Below are 16,307 nucleotides of genomic sequence, written 5' to 3' on the forward strand. Positions count from 1 at the left end.
TGAGTCATAGTGTCTCTGATGAATACGGATGACTGAAGGCAGATTGGTTTTCCATGGAATCGGAAGTTTCAGTAGTGATCACATATATGGTGAAACAATTCAGCTGTGGAGCCAGGTTATATTGCAAGGCAAGTGTAACACAACTGACTCACAAACTAATTTTTGGTCACTTCAAACGTAGCAGCTAAAATTTTTGGACATCGTGGACTTAGTCTTTTTGCATTTCTGATTCAAGACCATGTGGATTAAATTTCAACCCTCATCCCATTTCGTGACCTATGAAGTTTTTATACAGTTCGTATCTTCATAAAGTAGTAGTAGTAGTAGTGGGGAGTAGTAGTAGTGGGGAGTAGTATTAGTGGGGAGTAGTAGTAGCTTTATTCATCCGTAGATATATTTTTACAAGGATATAGGACATGTCAAAGTATTTACACGTTTAGACCAATTTAAAATAAGATAATTCATAAAGACATAAATTTACAGACTTGTAGTTAAAGACAGTCATTAGATTTACTACTGATACACAATAGTTTTTTTACAAATAACATATTAAATAATGTAATGCCACACTGTTCACTCATATCGCATTATCAGTCACTGCGCACACTATACACACATTGTTTCATAACACTTCACTCACCACACACACACACACACACACACACACACACACACACACGCTGGTGATTTCTGGACCACTTTCTGCACCGCAACATCCCATTTGCTATCCTGAAAAACTGAGTCATCATCCCTCCATAATGAGTGAAATGTTGAGCTCAGAAAGAGTAAGAGGTGTTACTGTTGCGTTATGCATAGCTTGGGGGTAAATATCTATAGAAAACGAAAAAAGGGAAAAAACATAGTGTCAAGGTGTTGTGTGGAATGTTAGATGTTTTATAATCATCATTATTATTATTTATTTCTATAGCATTTTTTTACCAAACACCTACTCTGTTTTATCTAAGTAATCCTTCAATGTATAAAATGTATTGCATAACAGGTACTTTTTAGCTGCCTTTTAAAATAAGTGTATTTTTGCAGTTTCTTTAATCTCTCTTGGTAATTTATTGTACAGTTTTATTTCTTGGTAGAAAATGCTGTTTTGAGTTTTATGTTTATTTTTCCTTGGTAAATGTAAGTTGAGTTTATCTCTTGTTGCATGGTCATGGACAGAGCTGTTTATGCAGTAATTACCAACACTATTTTTGATGTGTACAACTGACTGGTAAATGTATTCACATGGTGCAGTTAAAATCCCCATTGTTTTGAACAGATCTTTACAATGAGCTCGACTACTATTATTGGTTATTATTCTTATGGCTCTTTTCGGGAATTAATAATTGTGTTCATAGTTTATGCATTTGTTCCCCCAAAAAAGAATGCCATAGCTAAGAACTGAGTGTACATATTAATAGTATGTAACTAAAAGACACTGCATGTTACACAACGATGATAGGATTCTAAGGGCATAACGTGCTGATGACATTCTGTTTGCAAGTACCTTTGTGTGTTCACACCACTTCAAGTGAGAATCAATATTCATTCCTAGAAATTTTGCATTTGTTACACAGTCTATAGAGGTGCCATCTATATTTAATTTAACATTGTCATTTTTCTTCTTCAAACTGAAATTCATGGCATTAGTTTTCTTTATGTTCAATGTCACTTTGTTGCGTATTGACCAGTCATAAACTTCCTTGAGAGTTTCGTTTGCTTTCTCTGCCAGGAGTTCTCTTGTTTTCTCAGCAAAGAGAATTTTTTCACCATGAGTAACACTACTGGTAAAGTCATTGATGTATATCAGGAATAGTATTGGTCCGAATATGTTACCTTGCGGAACCCCTACATTAATGCATTTTGATTCTGATAAGTGTTTTACTAGAAGTTTAGATCTATTTGAGTATGTGTTGTCTCTAGTCTTTGTACCCTATCCGCTAGGTATGATCGAGGCAAGTCATAAGCTACTCCTCTTATTCCTAATGCTTCTAATTTATTTAATAGAATCTTGTGGTTGACTGTATCAAACGCCTCAGAAAGATCCAAAAGTATGCCTGTGACGCACTCATCTTCATCAAGAGCATCATGTACAACTTGTGAATTCTACTATGGCTGACTCCAAATTTTTGCCACTGCAGAAACCCAACTTTGATTCACTTCAAAGATTGTATGTATTCAGGTAATTCATTAATCTGTCTTTCATAATTGCTTCTACTATTTTTGAGAATGATGACAGCAGGCAAATGGGCCGGTAATTTTCTATGTCTTCTGCATTACCTTTCTGTTTTAACTGCTCTGGGAATGTCCCTGATGTGAAGGAATCATTTATTATACGAGGGCAGTTCAATAAGTAATGCAACACATTTTTTTTCTCGGCCAATTTTGGTTGAAAAAACCGGAAATTTCTTGTGGAATATTTTCAAACATTCCCGCTTCGTCTCGTATAGTTTCATTGACTTCCGACAGGTGGCAGCGCTGTATGGAGCTGTTAAAATGGCGTCTGTAACGGATGTGCGTTGCAAACAACGGGCAGTGATCGAGTTTCTTTTGGCGGAAAACCAGCGCATTTCAGATATTCATAGGCGCTTGCAGAATGTCTGCGGTGATCTGGCAGTGGACAAAAGCACGGTGAGTCGTTGGGCAAAGCGTGTGTCATCATCGCCGCAAGGTCAAGCAAGACTGCCTGATCTCCCGCGTGCGGGCCGGCTGTGCACAGCTGTGACTCCTGCAATGGCGGAGCGTGCGAACACACTCGTTCGAGATGATCGACGGATCATCATCAAACAACTCAGTGCTCAACTTGACATCTCTGTTGGTAGTGCTGTCACAATTGTTCACCAGTTGGGATATTCAAAGGTTTGTTCCCGCTGGGTCCCTCGTTGTCTAACCGAACACCATAAAGAGCAAAGGAGAACCATCTGTGCGGAATTGCTTGCTCGTCATGTGGCTGAGGGTGACAATTTCTTGTCAAAGATTGTTACAGGCGATGAAACATGGGTTCATCACTTCGAACCTGAAACAAAACGGCAATCAATGGAGTGGCGCCACACCCACTCCCCTACCAAGAAAAAGTTTAAAGCCATACCCTCAGCCAGTAAAGTCATGGTTACAGTCTTCTGGGACGCTGAAGGGGTTATTCTATTCGATGTCCTTCCCCATGGTCAAACGATCAACTCTGAAGTGTATTGTGCTACTCTTCAGAAATTGAAGAAACGACTTCAGCGTGTTCGTAGGCACAAAAATCAGAACGAACTTCTCCTTCTTCATGACAACGCAAGACCTCACACAAGTCTTTGCATCCGAGAGGAGCTCACAAAACTTCAGTGGACTGTTCTTCCTCATGCACCCTACAGCCCCGATCTCGCACCGTCGGCTTTCCATATGTTTGGCCCAATGAAGGACGCAATCCGTGGGAGGCACTACGCGGATGATGAAGAAGTTATTGATGCAGTACGACGTTGGCTCCGACATCGACCAGTGGAATGGTACCGTGCAGGCATACAGGCCCTCATTTCAAGGTGGCGTAAGGCCGTAGCATTGAATGGAGATTACGTTGAAAAATAGTGTTGTGTAGCTAAAAGATTGGGGAATAACCTGGTGTATTTCAATGCTGAATAAAACAACCCCTGTTTCAGAAAAAAATGTGTTGCATTACTTATTGACCTGCCCTCGTATTTGTTAAGGGGCTTTATATAATCCCTATGCATTGTTTCAGTACACACATTGGTACTTCATCTAAGCCTACTGAATTTTTATTTTTTGAACAGTTTTATTGACTTCATTCTCTTTGGTTGGAAGAAAGTGCAACATTATTTATAGGTGTTATATTTGTTTTGGGGAATGTTTGCTGTAACTTCTCTGCAATTCTTGAAAAATACTCATTTACCTAGTTTGCTAAGTGTTGTGGATCATTTATTACCTTATCCCCCTCCCTTAGACATAGGCCTATGTTATTCTGCATTTGTTTGCCTCTCCCTGTTTCCTTTTTTATAAAGTCCCAGACTGCTTTGCTGTTATTCTCTGCATTATATATTATTTTGTCATTAAATAACTTTTTGCAGCAGTCAGCACTTTCCTAAAGATCTTTTTGTATCTATGATAAAAGTTTAAGAATTCTGGACAATTGCAAATCTTTTTCATGGAACTGAGGCATTTAAGTGTTTGGGAGGACTTCTTAATAGCTGCTGTTATCCATCTGTTTTTGTGAGATGTTAGTACAGACATGCATACTTTTGGAAATGCCATTTCAAAGTTTGTTTTAAACAATGTGGAGAATTTAGAGAATTTCATATTCACATTGGTAATACAGTTCATCCCAGCTTTGTTTTTCTAGTTCTTCTGAAAAATCTTTTAAATTGATGTCTGACATATGTCGTTTGTAGGCTTGTAGTTTAGGGAATGATTCAGTGCCTGAATTTACTGTTGTTATTTGACAGAGATGGTCTGAGAGTATGGATGTAGATGTAGAATAGCTTCAAAAATAAACTGAAATCATATCTCCTTGACAATTCCTTCTATACCATAAATTAATTCTTGGATATGAATAAATAAATCTATAAATACAGTATATCCATTTTGTGCCATTTAAGGGAATGGGGTAAATAATAGAAATATTAATCCTTAACTCTGTAATGTGATATATATATATAGATCTCTAAAACCAAAGATGATGTGACTTACCAAACGAAAGCGCTGGCAGGTCGATAGACACACAAACAAGCACAAACATACACACAAAATTCAAGCTTTCGCAACCAACAGTTGCTTCATCAGGAAAGATGGAAGGAGAGGGAAAGACGAAAGGATGTGGGTTTCAAGGGAGAGGGTAAGGAGTCATTCCAATCCCGGGAGCGGAAAGACTTACCTTAGGGGGGAAAAAGGACAGGTACACACTCGCACACACACACATATCCATCCGCACATATACAGACACAAGCAGACATTTGTAAAGGCAAAGAGTTTGGGCAGAGATGTCAGTCGAGGCGGAAGTACAGAGGCAAAGATGTTGTTGAAAGACAGGTGAGGTATGAGCGGCGGCAACTTGAAATGAGCAGAGGTTGAGGCCTGGCGGATAACGAGAAGAGAGGATATAATGAAGGGCAAGTTCCCATCTCCGGAGTTCTGACAGGTTGGTGTTAGTAGGAAGTATCCAGATAACCCGGATGGTGTAACACTGTGCCAAGATGTGCTGGCCGTGTACCAAGGCATGTTTAGCCACAGGGTGATCCTCATTACCAACAAACACTGTCTGCCTGTGTCCATTCATGCAAATGGACAGTTTGTTGCTGGTCATTCCCACATAGAAAGCTTCACAGTGTAGGCAGGTCAGTTGGTAAATCACGTTGGTGCTTTCACACGTGGCTCTGCCTTTGATCGCGTACACCTTCCGGGTTACAGGACTGGAGTAGGTGGTGGTGGGAGGGTGCATGGGACAGGTTTTACCAGGGGTGGTTACAAGGGTAGGAGCCAGAGGGTAGGGAAGGTGGTTTGGGGATTTCATAGGGATGAACTAAGAGGTTACGAAGGTTAGGTGGACGGCGGAAAGACACTCTTGGTGGAGTGGAGAGGATTTCATTAAGGATGGATCTCATTTCAGGGCAGGATTTGAGGAAGTCGTATCCCTGCTGGAGAGCCACATTCAGAGTCTGATCCAGTCCCGGAAAGTATACTGTCACAAGTGGGGCACTTTTGTGGTTTTTCTGTGGGAGGTTCTGGGTTTGAGGGGATGAGGAAGTGGCTCTGGTTATTTGCTTCTGTGCCAGGTTGGGAGGGTAGTTGCGGGATGCGAAAGCTGTTTTCAGGTTGTTGGTGTAATGGTTCAGGGATTCCGGACTGGAGCAGATTCATTTGCCACGAAGACCTAGGCTGTAGGGAAGGGACCGTTTGATGTGGAATGGGTGGCAGCTGCCATAATGGAGGTACTGTTGCTTGTTGGTGGGTTTGATGTGGACGGACGTGTGAAGCTGGCCATTGGACAGATGGAGGTCAACGTCAAGGAAAGTGGCATGGGATTTGGAGTAGGACCAGGTGAATCTGATGGAACCAAAGGAGTTGAGGTTGGAGAGGAAATTCTAGAGTTCTTCTTCACTGTGAGTCCAGATCATGAAGATTTCATCAATAAATCTGTACCAAACTTTGGGTTGGCAGGCCTGCGTAACCAAGAAGGCTTCCTCTAAGCGACCCATGAACAGGTTGGCGTACGAGGGGGCCATCCTGGTACCCATGGCTGTTCCCTTTAATTGTTGGTATGTCGGGCCTTCAAAAGTGAAGAAGTTGTGGGTCAGGATGCAGCTGGCTAAGGTAATGAGGAAAGAGGTTTTAGGTAGGGTGGCAGGTGATCGGCGTGAAAGGAAGTGCTCCATCGCAGCGAGGCCCTGGACGTGCGGAATATTTGTGTATAAGGAAGTGGCATCAATGGTTACAAGGATGGTTTCCGGAGGTAACAGATTGGGTAAGGATTCCAGGTGTTCGAGAAAGTGGTTGGTGTCTTTGATGAAGGATGGGAGACTGCATGTAATGAGTTGAAGGTGTTGATCTACGTAGGCAGAGATACGTTCTGTGGGGGCTTGGTAACCAGCTACAATGGGGCGGCCGGGATGATTGGGTTTTCCCATGTGGAATGTTTTACCAAACGAAGCGCTGGCAGGTCGATAGACACAAGAACTAACACAAACAAACACACAAAATTCAAGCTTTCGCAACAAACTGTTGCCTCATCAGGAAAGAGGGAAGGAGAGGGAAAGACGAAAGGATGTGAGTTTTAAGGGAGAGGGTAAGGAGTCATTCCAATCCCTTAAAACCCACATCCTTTCGTCTTTCCCTCTCCTTCCCTCTTTCCTGATGAGGCAACAGTTTGTTGCGAAAGCTTGAATTTTGTGTGTATGTTTGTGTTTGTTTGTGTGTCTGTTGACCTGCCAGCACTTTCATTTGGTAAGTCACATCATCTTTGTTTTTAGATATATTTTTCCTACGTGGAATGTTTCCATATATACAAAGATGATGTGACTTACCGAACGAAAGTGCTGGCAGGTCGATAGACACACAAACAAACAGAAACATACGCACGAATTTCAAGCTTTCGCAACAAACGGTTGCTTCATCAGGAAAGAGGGAAGGAGAGGGAAAGACGAAAGGATGTGTTTTTTAATATATATATATTAAAAAATCTTTTTTCATATGTGCATTTCTTGTGCACTTGAAGCGTTCCACATCGTAACGGCTATTACTGCAGTCTGTCAGACACTTTATTTCATGTCAAAAATTTTATAGCAGCATATTTTACCCCTTTCTGTGCCAAAGATAGGTTGAGTAAAGGATAGTGTAAGTCTTTCTTTTTTCTGGTATTATAATCATGAATGTCACTGTTGTTTTTAAACTGGTCCATGTTGTTGAGAACAAATTTCATTAGTGAGTAAATGTACTGTGAGGCTGTTGTAAGAATTCCCTATCTTTTAAAAAGATGCCTACAAGATGTGCGACTATGAACCCCACACATTATTCTAACCACTTTCTTTTGAGCAGTGAATACTTTTTGTCTAAATGTTGAGTTACCAAAAAATATTATTCCGTATGATATCAGAGAGTGAAAGTATGCAAAGTATGTTAGCTTACTAATTTCTATATCCTCAAAATTGGCAATTATTCTGATCGCAAAAGTTGCTGAACCTAGTCACTTTAGAAGATCCAAAATATGAATTTTCCAACTAAGATTCTCATCTATGTGTACACTCAAAAACTTAGATGCTCTACCCTGTCTACTGACTTCTGTTGATGTGCTATATTTATTGAAGGACCTGTACTTTTTGCAGCAGAAAATTGGAGGTACTGTGGGTGTTTTTTAAAAAAAAAAAAAAAAATTAGTGCAAGCGCATTTGCAGAAAACCAATTAATGACTTTTCCAAAAGCCTTATTTGTATCATTTTCAATTGGAGTTTCTTTTACCAGATTAATAATGATGCTTGTATCATCAGCCAACAGTGTCAGTTCAGACAAACCCTCTGCCAGGCACATAAATGTGATTTGCAGAGTATCCATGTAGATGTAAATGTTGCGCATATCAGGATAACATTACTAAGCATTTCACAAATAGTTCTGTACGTAATTAAGCTCATAATTTCCAAAGAAAATAAACAACTCACTCCAAACAGGATTTTCTCTAAGAGAATAAAAAAGTATGATAAACTGTGAAAGAAAATGAAAAAGATTACTAAAATGTGTGTCTGAAATGGCAGCTAAAACACACTTCAAAAGTGATGCATACTAAACAATTAAAGACCATTTAGATGACTCAGAGTAGTGGTTAACAATGGAAGGGGACAACACCACAACCTTGTCGCATTATAATGGTTTTACGAGAAATTCATGTGCCAAGATCTACTATGCATAACAGTAACATCAACATTCCACTCATCACAGGAAGATGTCAACTGTGCTGAACTGATGGGAGGACATTAAAAATGTGTTTGGGTAATTGTGACATGTTTGTGGGCTTGGTGTCAATTTTCCAGAGAGACTGGAGTCTGTGTAAGGGGTATAACAGCATGTTCATGGTCCAGGAGTCACCAGCGTCTGCCCTTTACCGTGTGCAGTGCTGAAGAGTAAAACTATGTTTATATTGACATGTGGAACAATCAGGTCTACTGCCAGATGTTCAGGTCACACCTGAAGAAGGCAACGAGTTGCGTGGCCGAAATATTGTGGCAGAGCGACACAAACATCCAGCAGTAGACCAGATTATTCCACATGTCAAGATCTCGCTGGGAAAGCCTGAAGAATTATGTTTATATTAGTTTAATTTATTCAACTATGCCAAATTATCAGCAAAGATAACAAAAACAATTTATAGTTTTTGCCAAAACCTATAGATTAAGAAGTTGTCGTTTTTTTCTTTTTGGTTTCTATCTTTGGGATCAGTTGCATACCAGAAAATGAGCTCATAATCCGAAACACAGGTCGTACAGACATGATAAAGTCTGTGAAACAAGGCTAAAAAAGTGTTTCGTTTAGTTAATACTTTAGTTACATTATCAAATGATGTACAACAGGGGCCAACCGGATGGGACAGTGCAGTTGTAAACACAATGACCTGATATTTGGTTCAAATGGCTCTGAGCACTATGGGACTTAACTTCTAAGGTCATCAGTCCCCTAGAACTTAGAACTACTTAAACCTAACTAACCTAAGGACATCACACACATCCATGCCCGAGGCAGGATTCGAACCTGCGACAGTAGCGGTCAAGCGGTTCCAGACTGTAGCGCCTAGAACCACACGGCTACCCCGGCCGACACCTGATATTTTGGAGTTAGCTCTGTCCGTTATCGGGATAAAGTTTCCCTAACTAGTTTTATGCAAATACTGTGATGGTTCCTTTATCTAGGTCGCAGCCCACCAGCTGTGCATCCTCATAAAAAGATAATTATATTCTGTCTGCGTATATTTTTTGAGCTACCAGTACAGTTTTTTCATTATTATTACGATTAAAAAATTAATCCTATGTCACTATGAGATGATTCCTGAATGAATAAATAAACTTAGATGCCTAACTTAAAACTAGATACTGAATCAAAACGTCTAAATATCGGTACCTTTCCTTATACGCAAAATAACCGACGACTCCATTCTCAGTATTATAAACACACGCCGCAACTGCAATGCCTAGCTTGGCATCTTGTCACCTGTCACCATGGCAACAGCACAACAAGTGGCAGGTGTGCCATAATACGAACATTTTGTACATCTAATATTTGCCTAATTATATTCGTATTTTACCTTAAACCACAGATGTATCTATAATCTAAGCATTTTACCATTGGCTTAAGTGCTCAATTTTTTTCGGTTTGTAAATCATCAACATTTTGGCTATTTATAAAAGGACAATTCACACTTGGTGGATGGGGGTTTCAAAACATACCACAATTGGTTCGTTCAAGCAGCTGCCTGAGAACCACCTTAAAGCGCTAGAAACAGGAGTCACTACGCATGCGCAGCAACGATGACGTAAAACTCATGTTTCCTTTGCTTATACTTGAAGTCATAGGTATTACGTCGAGATAGTAAAAGCATTCAGCAAAATGTGTTACGAGAGCTGCTAATGGAGGACGTAAATTACTTACGAATGGGTGAGAGTGTATTTCAGTATTTGCTCAGTAAAGTGGCTTCTCATATTACGAAAGAGAATACTCTTTTGAGAAATGATTTACGTGCGGAAGACAGGCAAACTGTGACACTGGGATTTCTTGACATAGGAGAGAGCTACTCTACTTTACAGCACAGCACTCGAATATCACATTGCACATTAACCAAAATAATTCCAGAAAGGTGTGAAGCGATTTATAAAGCACTGAAGGGGCAATATATGAATGTAAATAAATGTTTAGTACACTACATGGACAATAAGAACTATTTTTATTTTTGAATAATGGAATTAGTGTTCCAACAACTACAAAATTAATAAAAAGTACGAAACAGATGAAGCGCTTTTTAACTTGTGGCATCTAGAGTTTAAGGATAAACAAAGTGGAATGGAATGCTAAGAATGATTTTTTTTTTTTTTCTGTTCTCCATTCCGGCTTGCTGGAAAGCTGCCTGGATGTTTCCAGATGTAGAGGTGGATGCCTGTAGCTGTGATTGTGGACATGAAGTCGCCTGCAGCATATTCCACTTGCCCCAATCTTGTCGAGGCAAGTTTATTAAAAATATGGACTTACTCCATAGATGTACATCATAAGCTGCTAAATAAATAAATAAACAATTTTTTACTTCCATGAAATAAACACATTACAGATTCGTCAAATAGCTGTAGCGGTACCAGCGCTCAACGCGGTTACATTTCACATTGCAGTGAGCAGAAGACAAACGACTCTTATGATCAAATCTACAAGGCCCTAGATTTGACCATATTTATTTGGCGACTGGCGACATTTGACAAAGTTCCCTATTACACCATCAAATTTCTTTGACATAAATATTTGACATATCAACTTTGACAAGGAAATTTAATAGTGTAATACCGGCCTGAAACGTTTCTTGCCCTATTTCTGGTTTGGTTCCCGCGCGTAGTGATGGTTGAACGCCTGACATGTATAATACCAGCAACTGAGTAATGTGTTGGGAAGTTGTGTCGGAAGATACGCAAACATTCCTCGGCAGATGGCCACTTCATAACGGCTCCTAACTAAACCATTAACGAAATAAGCCACTCTTTAATCTGTCTGCTATGTCTCTAAAACTTGCCGTTTCGTGGTCGGCAAACCACAGAAAATCCGAGTGTGCAGTAGTGGAAGCAGCTTCCCATTTCCCCCTGCCTGATACTTATAATGCTATAATTCCTGAATTTTTCATTAAGCTCTCCTGCCACATTTCGCCGCAGACGAAAATGTTCCATAAATTCAGTGTCGCTGTACTGCGGTATCACATTTGAACGACTTAACTAGGGTGACCATACGTCCCGATTAATCGGGATTATCCCGTTTTTTGAGGCTCAAAAATTTGTCCCGACTTTTTTTTAGAACGCAATTTGTCCCGATTTTCAAGGATTATTTTCAGACATTTATAAAGTGGTTGAAATATTTTCTGAGTGTCGATTTTATAAATTATCAATTGAAACTGACATTCTGTACGTTGGTACCCCCTGATCATGTACAGCTTAAGCACTATAATTGTTGCGTCCTCTTATTTTCTTTGCTGTTGCTTGCCATTGTTGTCAGCACTCAGTTTCGTGAAGTGCTAGCACGTTGTGGCGATGCCAAAATGAAAATCAAAGTTTTCGGAAGAGCTTCAGAGGAAATTTCCTTGCTTCACTGCTACAGACAATGACTGTTCAGCAAAATGTAACGTATGTAACTGTGCTATATCCGTGTCTCGTGGTGGTGCTGCAGATCTCAAGCATCATATGGAATCAGAGAAACACAGGAAGAATCTTCGATCGGCAGGTTCCTCGCAAAAAATGACGAGATATTTTGCAACTTCAAATACACAGGAACAGAAAAATGTAGCTGCAGCAGAAGGAACCCTGTCATTCCATGTTGTGAAACACCACCAAAGCTATCGTTCTAATGACTCCAGTATTCAACTCAACAAAAAAAAATTTCCTGATTCTAAGATTGCAGCTGGCGGCTACACGGATAGCGGAGGCTGTGTAGCGTGGACTGGGCGGTTTTTTAGGTTTGAAGGCCTCGGGAAAGTACGGGGTGGGCTGCAATCTCAAAGGGTGCATGGCAAATACAGGACGTGCTTGGATCAAGAAACAGTCGGAATTGTAGTTGTAAATTGTTGTAGTTGTGCTGGGAAAGTCCCTGAGCTTCAAGCGCTAATTGAAAGCACGGAAGCTGAAATCTTTATAGGTATAGAAAGCTGGCTAAAGCCTGAAATAAGTTCTGCAGAAATTTTTACGAAGTCTCAGACGGTGTTCAGGAAAGATAGATTAGGCAGAATTGGTGGTGGATTGTTTGTGTCTGTCAGTAGTGGTTTATCTTGTAGTGAAGTCGAAGTAGATACTCCGTGCGAATTGGTATGGGTGGATGTTGTACTTAACAGCCGAACTAAGTTAATAATTGGCTCCTTCTACCGACCCCCAGACTCCGATGATATAGTTGCTGAACAGTTCAGAGAAAATTTGAGTCTCGTAACAAATAAATACCCCACTCATACGGTTATAGTTGGTGGGGACTTCAACCTTCCCTCGATATGTTGGCAAAAATACTTGTTCAAAACCGGTGGTAGGCAGAAAACATCTTCCGAGCAGTTAGTGCACGAACCCACGCGAATTGTAAATGGTTGCGAAAACACACTTGACCTCTTAGCCACAGACAATCCAGAGCTAATAGCATCATGACTGATACAGGGATTAGTGATCACAAGGTCGTTGTAGCTAGGCTCAATACCGTTTCTTCCAAATCCACCACAAACAAACGCAAAATAACTTTATTTAAAAAAGCGGATAAAGTGTCACTAGAACCCTTCCTAAGAGACAATCTCCATTCCTTCCGAACTGACTATGCAAATGTAGACGAGATGTGGCTCAAATTCAAAGCTATAGTAGCAACAGCAATTGAGAGATTCATACCTCATAAATTGGTAAGAGATGGAACTGATTCCCCATGGTACACAAAACAGGTCCGAACGCTGTTGCAGAGGCAACGGAAAAAGCATGCGAAGTTCAGAAGAACGCGAAATCCCGAAGATTGGCTAAAATTTACAGACGCGCGATATTTGGCACGGACTTCAATGTGAGATGCCTTTTATAGGTTCCACATCGAAACATTGTCTCGAAATTTGGTAGAAAATCCGAAGAAATTCTGGTCGTATGTAAAGTAAGCAAGCGGCAAGACGCAGTCAATACCTTCGCTGTGCAGTGCCGATGGTACTGTTACCGACGACTGTGCCGCTAAAGCGGAGTTGTTGAACGCAGTTTTCCGAAATTCCTTCACCAGGGAAAACGAATGGAATATTCCAGAATTTGAAACACGAACAGCTGCTAGCATGAGTTTCTTAGAAGTAGATACCTTAGGGGTTGCGAAGCAACTTAAATCGCTTGATACAGGCAAGTCTTCAGGTCCAGATTGTATACCGATTAGGTTCCTTTCAGATTACGCTGATACAATAGCTCCATGCTTAGCAATCATATACAATCGCTCGCTCACCGATAGATCTGTACCTACAGATTGGAAATTTGCGCAGGTCGCACCAGTGTTTAAGAAGGGTAGTAGGAGTAATCCATCAAACTACAGACCTATATCATAGACGTCTGTTTGCAGTAGGGTTTTGGAGCATATACTGTATTCAAACATCATGAATCACCTCGAAGGGAACTATCTATTGATACGTAATCAGCTTGGTTTCAGAAAACATCGTTCTTGTGCAACGCAGCTAGCTCTTTATTTGCACGAAGTAATGGGCACTATCGACAGGGGATCTCAAGTTGATTTCGTATTTCTAGATTTCCGGAAGGCTTTTGACACCGTTCCTCACAAGCGACTTCTAATCAAGCTTCGGGCCTATGGGGTATTATCTCAGCTGTGCGACTGGATTCGTGATTTCCTGTCAGGAAGGTCGCAGTTCATAGTAATAGACGGCAAATCATCGAGTAAAACTGAAGTGATATCAGGTGTTCCCCAAGGAAGCGTCCTGGGACCTCTGCTGTTCCTGATCTATATAAATGACCTGGGTGACAATCTGAGCAGTTCTCTTAGGTTGTTCGCAGATGATGCTGTAATTTACCGTCTACTAAGGTCATCCGAAGACCAGTATCAGTTGCAAAGCGATTTAGAAAAGATTGCTGTCTGGCGTGGCAGGTGGCAGTTGACGCTAAATAACGAAAAGTGTGAGGTGATCCACATGAGTTCCAAAAGAAATCCGTTGGAATTCGATTACTCGATAAATAGTACAATTCTCAAGGCTGTCAATTCAACTAAGTACCTGGATGTTAAAATTACGAACAACTTCAGTTGGAAAGACCACATAGATAATATTGTGGGGAAGACGAGCCAAAGGTTGCGTTTCATTGGCAGGACACTTACAAGATGCAACAAGTCCACTAAAGAGACAGCTTACACTACACTCGTTCATCCTCTGTTAAAATATTGCTGTGTGGTGTGGGATCCTTACCAGGTGTGATTGACGGAGGACATCGAAAGGGTGCAAAAAAGGGCAGCTCGTTTTGTATTATCACGTAATGGGGGAGAGAGTGTGACAGATATGATACGCAAGTTGGGATGGAAGTCATTAAAGCAAAGACGTTTTTCGTTGCGACGAGATCTACACTCCTGGAAATTGAAATAAGAACACCGTGAATTCATTGTCCCAGGAAGGGGAAACTTTATTGACACATTCCTGGGGTCAGATACATCACATGATCACACTGACAGAACCACAGGCACATAGACACAGGCAACAGAGCATGCACAATGTCGGCACTAGTACAGTGTATATCCACCTTTCGCAGCAATGCAAGCTGCTATTCTCCCATGGAGACGATCGTAGAGATGCTGGATGTAGTCCTGTGGAACGGCTTGCCATGCCATTTCCACCTGGCGCCTCAGTTGGACCAGCGTTCGTGCTGGACGTGCAGACCGCGTGAGACGACGCTTCATCCAGTCCCAAACATGCTCAATGGGGGACAGATCCGGAGTTCTTGCTGGCCAGGGTAGTTGACTTACACCTTCTAGAGCACGTTGGGTGGCACGGGATACATGCGGACGTGCATTGTCCTGTTGGAACAGCAAGTTCCCTTGCCGGTCTAGGAATGGTAGAACGATGGCTTCGATGACGGTTTGGATGTACCGTGCACTATTCAGTGTCCCCTCTACGATCACCAGTGGTGTACGGCCAGTGTAGGAGATCGCTCCCCACACCATGATGCCGGGTGTTGGCCCTGTGTGCCTCGGTCGTATGCAGTCCTGATTGTGGCGCTCACCTGCACGGCGCCAAACACGCATACGACCATCATTGGCACCAAGGCAGAAGCGACTCTCATCGCTGAAGACGACACGTCTCCATTCGTCCCTCCAATCACGCCTGTCGCGACACCACTGGAGGCGGGCTGCACGATGTTGGGGCGTGAGCGGAAGACGGCCTAACGGTGTGCGGGACCGTAGCCCAGCTTCATGGAGACGGTTGCGAATGGTCCTCGCCGATACCCCAGGAGCAACAGTGTCCCTAATTTGCTGGGAAGTGGCGGTGCTGTCCCCTACGGCACTGCGTAGGATCCTACGATCTTGGCGTGCATCCGTGCGTCGCTGCGGTCCGGTCCCAGGTCGACGGGCACGTGCACCTTCCGCCGACCACTGGCGACAACATCGATGTACTGTGGAGACCTCACGCCCCACGTGTTGAGCAATTCGGCGGTACGTCCACCCGGCCTCCCGCATGCCCACTATACGCCCTCGCTCAAAGTCCGTCAACTGCACATACGGTTCACGTCCACGCTGTCGCGGCATGCTACCAGTGTTAAAGACTGCGATGGAGCTCCGTATGCCACGGCAAACTGGCTGACACTGACGGCGGCGGTGCACAAATGCTGCGCAGCTAGCGCCATTCGACGGCCAACACCGCGGTTCCTGGTGTGTCCGCTGTGCCGTGCGTGTGATCATTGCTTGTACAGCCCTCTCGCAGTGTCCGGAGCAAGTATGGTGGGTCTGACACACCGGTGTCAATGTGTTCTTTTTTCCATTTCCAGGAGTGTATTTACGAAATTTCAGTCACCAACTTTCTCTTCCGAATGTGAAAATATTTTGTTGAGCCCAACCTACATAGTAGGAATGATCATCAAAATAAAATAAGAGAAATCAGAGCTCGAACAGAAAGGTTT

The 16,307-nt window shown here is 42.0% G+C and overlaps 1 protein-coding gene across 2 annotated transcripts in view; it reads right to left on the reverse strand.

The window, feature by feature from the left end:
- Positions 1–9,706, reverse strand: part of LOC126195278 (centrosomal protein of 120 kDa-like) — a 238,950-nt gene extending 229,244 nt beyond the window's left edge. For both annotated transcript variants that reach the window (XM_049933815.1, XM_049933814.1), the window contains exon 1: positions 9,586–9,706. In XM_049933815.1, coding sequence (XP_049789772.1) covers positions 9,586–9,619 — 34 coding nt within the window. In that variant the 5' untranslated portion in view covers positions 9,620–9,706. The remainder of the gene's footprint in view (positions 1–9,585) is intronic.
- Between the last annotated feature and the right edge of the window lie 6,601 nt (positions 9,707–16,307).

This window comes from Schistocerca nitens, chromosome 7 (genome assembly GCF_023898315.1).
Source record: "Schistocerca nitens isolate TAMUIC-IGC-003100 chromosome 7, iqSchNite1.1, whole genome shotgun sequence".
Lineage (NCBI taxonomy): Eukaryota > Metazoa > Arthropoda > Insecta > Orthoptera > Acrididae > Schistocerca > Schistocerca nitens.